Source organism: Pelobates fuscus, chromosome 7 (assembly GCF_036172605.1).
Source record: "Pelobates fuscus isolate aPelFus1 chromosome 7, aPelFus1.pri, whole genome shotgun sequence".
Taxonomy (NCBI): Eukaryota; Metazoa; Chordata; class Amphibia; order Anura; family Pelobatidae; genus Pelobates; species Pelobates fuscus.
The window spans coordinates 74,422,421-74,434,324 of NC_086323.1; the positions used below are offsets into that span (position 1 = coordinate 74,422,421).

Consider the following 11,904-nt stretch of genomic DNA (forward strand, 5'->3'; position numbering starts at 1 on the left):
GCTTTGTTAATAGAAATTGTGCGTCAGCAGAAATGTTAGGTTCCTGTTGAGTGAAACATTGTAGCAGCTAGCCTACATGTTAGTCTTAATAAAATGTGAAGTTACTAAAAGCCTTGAGAACTAACCTTGAGACTAACAGTGCCAACTACTCAAAATGGCTGCCGAAGCACCCCTCCCATCGAGTGAACACCTCGTGCTAACAAGATGGTGCTGGAATCCGGAGGAGAACTTCATGACGACAGTAATGACATAAGATGGCACACCCAGTAGGGAGGGCATTTGAATGAACCACTTAACACTTAACCAATTACTGATTTATAATTCTATGTTATCTTGAATTCTGTAGTGATGTAATAATGCCTTTATAAGGGTCTGCGCACCCATTTTCTGTGCTCTTGCCATTACATTTCCTGAAGTTCTTTCATTAACCTGAACCTCGTGTCTCAGTGTGAATTTACTTCTGCGTGCACGCAACATTATTATTTTTAATTTGGACAGGAACAGATAGTCATTCAAACTTATTGGTTTGCATAAAAGAATCCACTACACAATATTTATTCCAAAGGATAGCACACGTGTATTATAATCTCCATTACCTCAAATTCAATGGCACACTGGAAGTACTATAGACAAATGAGGTCTTATCCAAGACAGAAAACAAACCTTATATAATTGTAGAAAAATTATGTACAGTAAAATTAACCTACAAATAAGGATATAAGAGCAACTACTGAAAAGAAATAGATCTATAAGAGAGTAGATATTTTCAAATGCACCTAGTATCTAAGTATCAGAGGTATTATTAACAAGACACACTGTCAATCAAGTCACTATGACTAGATATCTACTTAAATCTCAAGTGGATGTTAAGGTTTCATATTAAAAATCAATAGTGTCCCTTTAAGTTGAGAACCTTTATTCATTATTATAAAAGTATTATTTTGTAGGTTTGTTTGTTTTCCACTGCAGTTGAATATGACATTAAATTTACTTACGCACATGTAATTTCTCAGCAGAAACCACTGCATCATATTTTCCACTAGGTTGTGCTAAATAGCTGCATGCATTTAGAAATACTGCCATGTCTCCAGTAGAGGAAATAAAATATGCGATAGTATATACTATATTTGTGTTCGGGGCTACATGGAATATGATATGAAATAAGATTGTAGTTAGCAAACCTGTGATAGGAAAAAGTCGGTTGAGGTGTGCCGAAACCGACATATGCTGTAGGCCGGTAAATAAAGTGAGCCTACATTAGAAGAGTATGGTGAATAGAGGGAGTGGAGGGTGGGGTAGCAGGTCAGCAGACCAATCACGGTAGGGTAAGGAAGGGGGGAGTCCCTTTTAAAGGTCCATACGCCCCTCCCACAACTTCAGGCCAAGCTTTCCAATATGTCAGAATACAATGTACAGAGACGGTCAGTTTGTGTGTGCCTGGGTCAATATAATTAATTGGAATTGCATCTGGCAAATATGTGGCAGTGCATGGAAGTTCCAATTTTGCTTTTCATATAGAAATACTACCAGTAGGAATCTGAACATGATTATGAAATCTGATGCTTACCAACCTATTTAATGTCTTGAAGATTAAAAATATTTCCCATAATAAAAAAGCAATTGAAGAGGTCAACTATATATGGAACTTTCAAGTATTTACTATTCAACCAAAATAGTGACTAGCTAACACAAATCATAAACATATATAAGCGTCCGCAGTTGTTATGAAGTCATTTTCATAGTTTAAGGATTTCTGGAACATTTAATGTTTTCCGGTAAGTTATTCCACAGTTATGTAGCTCACTATTAGGAAAACTGCATGGCCTGCTTCTTGGTTCTAAAATGGAATAGAGAGTATGATGCTGAAAGCTTATTTTATAGACCAGAATGGAACGGAGCATATGGAGCAATTTAATGTAGGTGTGTACCCTATTCCTTTTCTATGGCAACGTAAAATATTGCCTTTTTGTTTTTGTTGTTGAAACAGTAATGTTTGTCAGATAACAAGTATCCAGTGGCTGTCACCCAGTAGAGGCAATTCCTCCTTAAGATCTTAAAAAGGTCTTCATGTTCAGAGTAGAGCGGACACCTAGATGTTCGGGTTCGGCCGAACTTCGGAAAAAAGTCCGGGTTCGGGATCGAACTTGACACCGAAGCCCATTGAAGTCAATGGGGACCCGAACTTTTGGGCACTAAAATGCCTCTAACAAAGTAATGGAAAGGGCTAGAGGGCTGCAAGAGGAACTAAAATGGGGGTAAGAGTAGGAAAAGTGCCCTGCAAACAAATGAGGACAGGAAAATCACTTAAAATAACATAAAAATTAAAAATAATAATCTTGAACTAGGAGGAGGAGGTGGATGTGGAGTAGGAGGTTGAGGAGGCGGTGACCGTGGCGGTGTAGGTGGAAGCGGCAGTGCAGGAGGAGGAGGTAGCAAACACAGTTTTGTTTTTTTAATTGGGGTAGCCCCCAAAATATTGGGACATATAAAAAAAGAAAACAAAATGGCTGGGTGAGGCCGGTATAAATGTCTATTCTGCACAAGGTACAGACAAGTCTGGTGGGATCCATGCCTGGTTTATTTTAATAAAAATGAGCTTGTCCACATTGGCTGTGGACAGGCGGCTGCGCTTGTCTGTGATAATGCCCCCTGCCGTGCTAAACACACGTTCAGACAATACACTGGCTGCAGGGCAGGCCAGCACCTCCAAGGCATAAAGGGCAATCTCAGGCCATGTGCCCAATTCTGTTCCACCATGTTGCTGAAATGCTGCCTCCTGCTAAGAGGTTCCATACCAGATGGTGGTGCTGGTTGTTGTGGCGTGCTGACAAAGCTTTTCTACATTTCAGCCATGCTAACCCTGCCTTGTGAGGTGCTGGCGGTGCCCCAGCTGCGTTGGCGACCTCTTCCTCTGCCTTCACCTTGTGCTTCCACTGAGCCCCCTTTTTCAGTTGAGAATGCTCTCAGCAGCGCATCTACCAGCATGCGCTTGTAGTCGCGCATCTTCCGATCACGCTCCAGTGAGGGAATTAAGGACGGCATGTTGTCCTTGTAACGGGGATCCAGCAGGGTGGCCACCCAGTAATCAGCACAAGTTAGAATGTGGGAAACTCGGCAGTCATTGCGTAGGCACTGCAGCATGTAGTTGCTCATGTGTTCCAGGCTGCCCAGAGGCAAGGACAAGCTGTCCTCTGTGGGAGGTGTATCGTCTGTGTCCTCCTTATCCCCCCAGCCACGCTCCAGTGATGCCCACGAGCTGAGTTGGGTGCCACCCTGCTGTGAACACTGTTCCTCCTCCTCATCCTCCAGAACTGTCCCCTGGCTGGACAATTGTGTACCTGGCCTATGCTGGTGCAGGAACCCACCCTCCAAGCCACTTGTGAATGACTGGCCTGATAACCGTGGTTATGTGGACCTTGTCACAGATGGCATTGCACAGTGCACACCTGATTTTGTCCGCCAATTGGTTGTGCAGGGAAGGGATGGCTCGCCTGGAAAAGTAGTGGCGGCTGGGAACCACGTACTGTGAGACAGCCACCGCCATCAGTTTTTTAAAACTGTCTGTCTCTACCAGACGTAATGACAGCATTTCAAAGGCCACAAATTTAGAAATGCTGGCATTCAGGGCCAGGGATCACGGGTGGCTAGGGGGGTACTTCCTCTTTCTCTCCAGTGTTTGGGAGATGGACAGCTGAACGCTTCCATGGGACAGTGTGGAGATGCTTGGGGACGGTGGCTGACGTGGTGGCGTTGCTTCTGTTTGCAGGGTGGCAGGTGCCACTGTGACTCCAGAGGTGGAGGAAGAGGCCGAGACAGCAGCAGAAGAGGAAGCAGGAGGAGCCGGAGACCTTTCTTGGTTTTTGAGGTGCTTACTCCACTGCAGCTCGTGCTTTGCATGTAGATGCCTGGTCATGCAGGTTGTGCTCAACGTTTATGCCTCACTTCAGGCTCCTATTACACAGCGTGCAAACCACTCGTGTCTTGTCGTCAGCACATTGTCTGAAGAACTGCCACGCCAGGGAACTCCTTGGAGCTGGTCCCTGGGTGCGGTGGGCTGTAGCAGGCGTACCGTCTAGGGGATGGCCGCTCCGCTTTTGCACCCTGCTCCCTCTTATGCTGTGCTGGTGGTCTCTGTGCAACCACCGCCTCTTCCTCCAAACTGCACACGTCACTCGCATGACCTTCATTCCATGTGGGGTCTAGGACCTCATCATCTTCCACCCACTCCTCAACCCTGCCCTCCTTGCCCGTCTGCACACTGCAGAAAGCCACAGTAGTTGGCCCCTGTGTTTCGTCGTCATCATCAGACACGTGCTGCGGTGGTCCTTGCGTGTCCACATCCTGACACATAAGTGGTTGTGCATCAGTGCACTCAATCTCTTCCACTTCTGGGGCAGGGCTAGGTGGATGGCCCTAGGAAACCCCCCAGCAGAGTTATCAAAAAGCATAAGAGACTGCTGCATGACTTGTGGGTCAGACTGCTTGGCTAGTTTGCAAGGGGGTGAGATGAAAGTGTCTGTCACTCTCCCCTAAGAAGGCGACCACAAAGTACAAACATTGCAAATTTTGCAATCAGGAAGTTAAGGTTTCCATTATTCAGTAAAATCACTTGCAAAAATTGAAAGTTTAATAAAAAGACAGATTGACAAATATAAGCTCTCAAGAAAACCTTGAAATGCAGATAAACTCTACTCGTGGATTCTTTCTAGGAAAAATTAAGAATGTCAATAACTTCTGGATTTAACCTTTTTTTAACCAAGAATCTGTCCTTCAAATTTCACGTTGCGAGATTGATCCGGCAAGGGAACCATGTTGTACTCCAAGAGTTCTACTGAAAGTAGGGAATGCAAGAAGTTTGCTTTTGAGGGGTTCAAGAAAATTGAAAACTGGCTTCTCTGAAGCTAGAAGAGACAAATTGCAATGAATCATGCTTCCCCCTCCCCCCTAATAATTTTCTGTGCATCGGCTCCACCGCCAGAGTCCCAGCATGTGCATGCAACGCACCATCGCCATTCCCTGCAAAGACATAAGCAGAACTTATAACGGCGTGGAACGCAGGCACCTGGCATGTGTTCCCATGCTGAATAAGAGAAGATGGAAGAAACAGGCCTAGTTAAGAGTTCTTCCCTATAAGGGTAGAGCCCTCCTCCGCCTCCCAAACTCACCTCTGGAAAACATAAAAATGTGAGTCTACCTATCCTGCCTATGCTCTGCCTCCAATCTGGAGGGAAAATATGTATTTACTTTGGTTTCCTTCATGAGTACCAGTACCTTTTTTTTGTTTTGTTTAAAGAACATAGTATTAATAAATGTGTACCATTTTGTATACCCTTCTGTAGCCAATACATTATTGGATATCAAAATAAAAAATATAACGTACATGTTATTAATCTGAATTACTAATGACGAGGAATCCATGTACTGGTAAAACACTATTACAAACCATTACACCTGTAATCACTGTCTACACATGAATGGTGTCTGGTTGGATCAAACTTTATTACATTTAGTTTCAATTTTTTTCTCCCCCTTTTATAATTTACATTTGTAAAGTTTCAACAAATTGAGAATAAAGATTGATTGATTTTTAATTTGCTCTTGGTGAGCATCTTGGATTAACCTGTGCAATCAAAGCTTTTTTTTTTTTTTAAAGAGAAACTGCAGACAAGAAGATGCTGTCGAGCTAAACAAAACAGGGGCAAATATGCTATGTACATATAAATAGACAATTTAAAGTGGCTGTCACCTTAAAATTACCTCTTATTGTTTCCTCTTTAAGATTCTGTTCTTTTCTTAATTTCAGATCCATTTATCTTTAAAACATTAAAGTAGAGACTACTTTGTCTTATGTATTTTTCCTATACTTTGCAATCTTGACAAAGTGTGGAGCTTAAGACAAGCTTCTTTCTTTGTTAGCTTGGCAAAGTAGCCTTTTGTCACAATAGACAAGCGTAGAAATATAGATATGCTTTAAAGAGAAATAGATCAGAAATGAATAAAAGATTCTGAAAGAGGAAGAGAAGAAGAAACAAAACAATAAAGGAAATTTTGAGGTGGCAGAGCTTTAGGAACCAAAAAGCTCTGCTGTCTTGAACAGTTGGTCATGTTGCACAATAAAAAAAAAAAAAAAGTTAACTTTAAAACATTCCATAATTGTGTAAAAAAAAAAAAACAGACCACAGTTTAGAAAATAAATTTTATTTACATGCTTCATGAAAACAACCATCAAAAACAAAATGTACAAACCTATATTTAAAATATACAGGTAATATTCTGTATTAGTTGTGTGCAGCTCCTTTGTCTTGTCCTCCAACATCGAAGACCCTTTTGCCCTGAAATATTACACAAAAATTAAATCTGTCACCTCATGCGGTCCAACCATCTGAAAAATAATTAGATTAGCTATAAAATGAATGCATGCTAGTAACTTTAAATTACACTATCGATTAGCAGGGAATAACTATGCTTTAAACATTAATGTTTTTTTATTTAATATATTAACTCGAATGGGCACATTCCATTGTTTTATGTATTTTGTCTGCCTGCAAATTCTGTATAACAAAAAGCTGTAAAAAAAGCTAAACATTGGTTACATGCACAATATCAGTGATGTACTGCCTGCTATTTGGTAATCTCATTTTGTTTTTATTTTAAACATAAAATTAAACTACTGCCATACAACCTAGGTGTTATTTTAGCTTGCAGCACGTATTGCTCATTAAAGCATGACAGAAGGGCTCCACGGCAGCAAAGGCTAAGCTTTGGCATGACGTTTAGATGAAATGTTTGTTGAGCTTTGTAGGAAACATTATCTACAGTAGTTTGCCAAATATCAACAAGCACTCGTCTATTGCATTTTTTTTTATCTGTTTTCTATTTGGGGTTTTTCTTTTTCTATGCAACCATAATTAAGCTGGATTTAAAGTCTGAATAAATATATTTTTTGGCATAAAAAAAATAAATAGAAAAGTATATGAATGCATGCATTGACAGTTTATATTTTTAAACCTTCACATGGGAACTGAGGGAGAAAACAATAAGTGATGAATAGGAAAAGATACTGAAGATAAATAGATAAAAAAAAAAAAAGCTGTAACAAGTATACGCTTTATGGTTGTGGTCAGATTTTTGTAACACAAAAAAACTTATTTAACATTACATTCAGAGTGGGGCTTCTTTAAAGTTTACTAAGGTGCCATGTTAATAGTTGTTACAATGTTCTATGGAATAGCAGATACATGTTAGCTGTGTTTAACGAGGATCGTTCATTGCAATTCATACAGAAAACTAAATATTTTATCTAACATAATGAGTTCATGCTTCTCTTCTGCTGGACAAAAACCTTCTCCAGTACCTGCCCCCCCTTGCACTGCTCAGAGACAAGCCAGAAATAGTTTCACTGATAGCAAGCCTATAATCATTACTTTATCAGTAAGAAGACAAATTAGGACCAGTGTGGTTGCCCCCCCCCCCCACCCACCCACAGTCTCTGCAGTGAAAACATGGTTTTACTGACTTTTCCCCATGCCACACCAGTCTCACCTCACTGTGGCTGGCTCTGTATTCGTGGCTAAGTGACTGCCACTAAACATATAACTAGCCAGCAACGGAAGTCTTCACAGTGCTAAGGCTGCAGGGACATGCTATCGACATCAGAACCACTACATTAACCTGAAGTGGTTATGATGACTATAATGTCCCTTTAAGATTAGAGCTGCACTGTCAATCTTCTGGTTTACGTTTCTGGTAGCCTCATCTGCCAGGAACCTATCATTACTGCACATGCACTAGAGTAGAGGACAGGTTCTATGGAAGATCCTATGAAACCATGAGATCTTATGGAGATAACATTACTCTTATTCAAGGAGTTGCCATAGACATCTATTGAAAATTACACAGGTTCCAGAAAAAAAGCAGTGAATAGTCAAAAACAAATATTACACAAGAGGAAAAAAATTGTCTATTTTTTCTCATGAACATCTTTTGATTGCATTGGTTCCATAAGATTCCAAATCAGTTACGAGCTTTTCCATAAAGAATCTATCTTAATAAAAAAAATGTTTTTAAAAACTAACAAAGGAGTGTCACTTAGATGGAAAATAACCTGTCCAAGAAAAAGTTGACGAATGGCACAACTGAAAGTTGTTCTATCACTTTCACTTCTTCTTGTCCCTCCCCAAACCTTTCTTTGTGTCTCCCTAAACGATTTTGAGTGACCCAGGGTTCAGTGTTACTTACCTTTTTTCAAGTCCCACTGGGTCTTTTTTCATAAAGCCATTTTTATGTCTCTCGTATGTGGCTCTCTGGAAATCTCAATTTCTCCCCTTCCTAGGTCATGCATGTCAGACTTTGCATTGCGCTGTGTTGACTCACTCTGAGTCAACACAGAGAAAAGGTGACAATGCTGGAAAGAGGTAAGAGCTTGATGTGGACTAAATCTCCACCCTTTGTCAACCCCTGCAGGTTACACACAAAGAAAAGTAGTTCCTATTTTTCTTTGTTTAACATTTCAAATAGTCACTTTGCAAAACTTAAAAAAGAAAAAAGAAAGAAAGAAAAAAAAATGACAGCAGTTTAAAAAAGTTGACAAATGTGAAAATTCAGCAGCATGCATATCTAGAACAAGCAACAATATATCATGGTCTGCTTTTCGCAGGCATATAATATTATCTAGAAAACCTATAGTAATATTTAAGTATATATTTTTTTTAACTAGCTCTTTTTTGGGATGGTTTAAAAAGCAATAAAAAAATTAAAATAAAAAAAAAATATGTTTCACATGAATTATACACAAGTTTCCTTTCCTTCTACAAAACTTAAGTATGATATTAAAATATGTGTCAGGGAAGTATACGTTGTGGGAAACCAGGGAGCTGTAACATACAAAGGTGTTGTCATATGCTATTGATGCATCTTTGTGTAAAACATAGTATTGGCAGACAGATTTGTGGATTCAAGCGTAATGGTCCCAAAGGGAATGAGGAGGCACAAAAAAAATATGTAGAATTGTACCATCTCATAAGATGCGGAAGGAAGGCTTGGTGAATCAGTGCAACACTTTGTAAGCACTGATGAAATCCATACTTAATTTTTATTTTAATAAGTTATTTTAACGTCAATCAATTTATACACAAAAGGATACAACAAGAAAGGATACATTTTCATCATACAACAGCAGTTACACGGCCATCTTTAGGAAGAAGAATAGCATAACTGTTTTTATTGCACTGTCTGTAATAATTACAGAAAACAACTCACACACCTCTCTCCTGTTTGTAGAAAAAGTGATTCTCAGTAATAAGTAATCAGATACTAATAATTTCAAGTTTGCACGATATTCCATCTTGAGAATAGAAAAGTCGACTAGTGTTTACAATAACAACTTCTGATATATGGATTGTATGATCATTTAAAAACCCTTTAAAAGGGACATGCATCACGATAAGATAACTGTCTAATTCAAAAGATGAAGCTTTGAATGAAACAATAGCCTCAAATATTTTGTTTTCATATTCACCTGCTTCTTCTTTATTTATGCTTTCCACACCCACTCCAGGGGGACACTGATCTAACCTTATGAATGCTGGAAGAGTACATTGGGCATGCTTGACAGATTTACGCATAAGCAGCAAGGAAGATCTCTTCACCTTACAACAGGGAAAGAGAGAGTCTGATCAGTGTGCTTCATGCAGAGCAGGTGCCTGTGTTGTGCTTCTCTCTCCTGCTTACTGTACTTATTGGCCCCCAGCAGCACCCCATTTAAGCATGTTTAGGTGAGTGCAGCCAAACCCTTGTTTTCTCATATATGTATATATTTAGGAGTCTAGCCAGCTCCTTGGTTTTGCACCCCTCTCTGTTACAGGTGCCTCATCTCAGGACCCTATTTAAGCCTTGTACTGCAGAGAACTCGAGATGGAAGGATTTCCCCAAGTGAGTAGCTCATTTAGCAGACAGAGTAGGACCTGCCAAAGATGGGGTACATTGACGTTTGTGGCAGGCTTATGCAATTCATGATCATATAATGTAACTAAACCCCCATTATTTTTTGCCTAGATTAGGTGTTTTTAATAAAACAAACAAAATTGTTCAGCACTATAATAACTGTTTAGTAGACAAGTGAGTGCGCTGGATTTTCATTTTTACTCTCTCTCCTGCTTTAGCACAATGAGGCCCTGTCTCTGTCACTAGTGGACTGGTCTAAAACTTAGATCATGGGTAAAGGGGTGGGAGAGGCTGAAGAAACTCCTTTAGCTGAGAGGCGTGCCCAACAATGAAATCTGAACTAAACGTTTATTACATACAAAGTTTTTCTTGGCTGTTTTCTTTTGTTTGTATATTTGTTTAAAAGGTGATTGCTTGCTGGTTTAAAAATAAATAAAAAATTGTCCAGTGATGCATGTCCCTTTTAAAGCAGATTATAGTTATATACCAAAAGGCAATTTTGAAATTTCAATGTGCAACTTTTTTTTTTTTTTTTTATATATATACCTACATTTTACTCTATGGTTTGTCATTGCTTTTTAAAAGTCTACTTTCTTGCAACAAGTAATAAAATATAAAAGGGAACTGGTGACCCACAGAAAGTTATTTTAAGTAGCAGGCAGACTTCAACCTACAGATTGTGCAACAGAAATCAAAAAGTTTTGTGGACCAAACCAGTTGCAAACACACAGAGAATCAGATTACAATTTGCTCTACAAAACGCCCTTTATCATTTATGGCTGGAAAATGCCATGTAATAATTTAAACAATGTCTAATATTTAAGACTTAAAGGACCACTCTAGTGCCAGGAAAACAAGTGTTTTCCTGGCACTATATGGTCTTTAGGTCCCCCCCTCCCGCTGGGCTCTATGGGGAGGAAGGGGTTAAACACTTACCTTTCTCCAGCGCCGGGATCCCTCGGCACTGGGTACTCTACTCCCTCTTCGGCTGAATTCAGTCAATCCATAGGAAAGCATTTCTCAATGCTTTCCTATGGACGCTAGCGTCTTCTCACTGTGAAAATCACAAAGAGAAGCGCCTCTAGCGGCTGTCAATGAGACAAAAACTGCTATGTTTACAGCAGGCAGGGTTAACCATAGATGGACCTGGCACCCAGACCACTTCATTGAGCTGAAGTGGTCTGGGTGCCTATAGTGGTCCTTTAATATCTATTTATATGCAAGGATAAGGCAAAAAAATAAAAAAAAATTATGTCAAGAAAGTAAATTGTGAAATTAATGCATTCAATTTGTTTTACTTTAGGTATCATCTTCGTCTGGCCCATATATTTTAACAGGATAAAGGAGGAGAGTCATAATATTTTAATTCTATTTGTATTTATCTTTCAGGTTAAGAAGCACTCAATGAGAACTCAACTGAATTAAATTAAATTTTAAAAATGCGGAGGTTGCATTTGCAATATAAGGTGTAAAATAAGGGAGAAATAAATGCCTGTTTTATGACCTTCTCTATTATGTGGTAAATACACCTAAAATATATATCATTATCAGTCTGATGCCCCAAAAGAATCAGGATTCCCCAGGAATCATAAAAGCATCTGTGGCCAATCACCTACATACACTTCGCTTTACACAACCTACCTTTTCATCTATCGCTTCTTTTGCGTTTCAGTAGTATTTGTCTTGGGTCGGGCAGATCGAGCAAATTGCTGTTGTTGAATTAAGGTAATTATGTCAGAATGTCTCCACAGCAAGGTTAAATTGTTATAGCATACAACCATTACCTGCCTATATATACACCCATGTCTGTAATTGATCATTTCTCGGTTATGGAGTCCTACCCAAATCTGCTGCATTTCTGTAACCTAGTTGTCTTTCAGTCTCTTTTGCTGCTAATGCCTTCTCTTTTATTCAATTGCTGGCTTCTGATCTCAGCTCTGATATCCTGATTCTATTGCTAAA

General features: G+C 39.6%; 1 protein-coding gene across 2 annotated transcripts in view; it reads right to left on the reverse strand.

The window, feature by feature from the left end:
* Positions 1–6,182: 6,182 nt before the first annotated feature.
* RNPC3 (RNA binding region (RNP1, RRM) containing 3) overlaps positions 6,183–11,904 on the reverse strand; it is a 29,792-nt gene continuing 24,070 nt past the window's right edge. The window contains exons 14-15 of one of the 2 annotated variants that reach the window (XM_063426075.1): positions 11,584–11,651; positions 6,183–6,332 (exon numbers count right to left, since the gene is read on the reverse strand). In XM_063426075.1, coding sequence (XP_063282145.1) covers positions 11,592–11,651 — 60 coding nt within the window. In that variant the 3' untranslated portion in view covers positions 6,183–6,332; positions 11,584–11,591. Of the gene's footprint in view, positions 9,191–11,583; positions 11,652–11,904 lie in introns of both variants that reach the window. The other variant, XM_063426074.1, reaches the window with a different exon arrangement.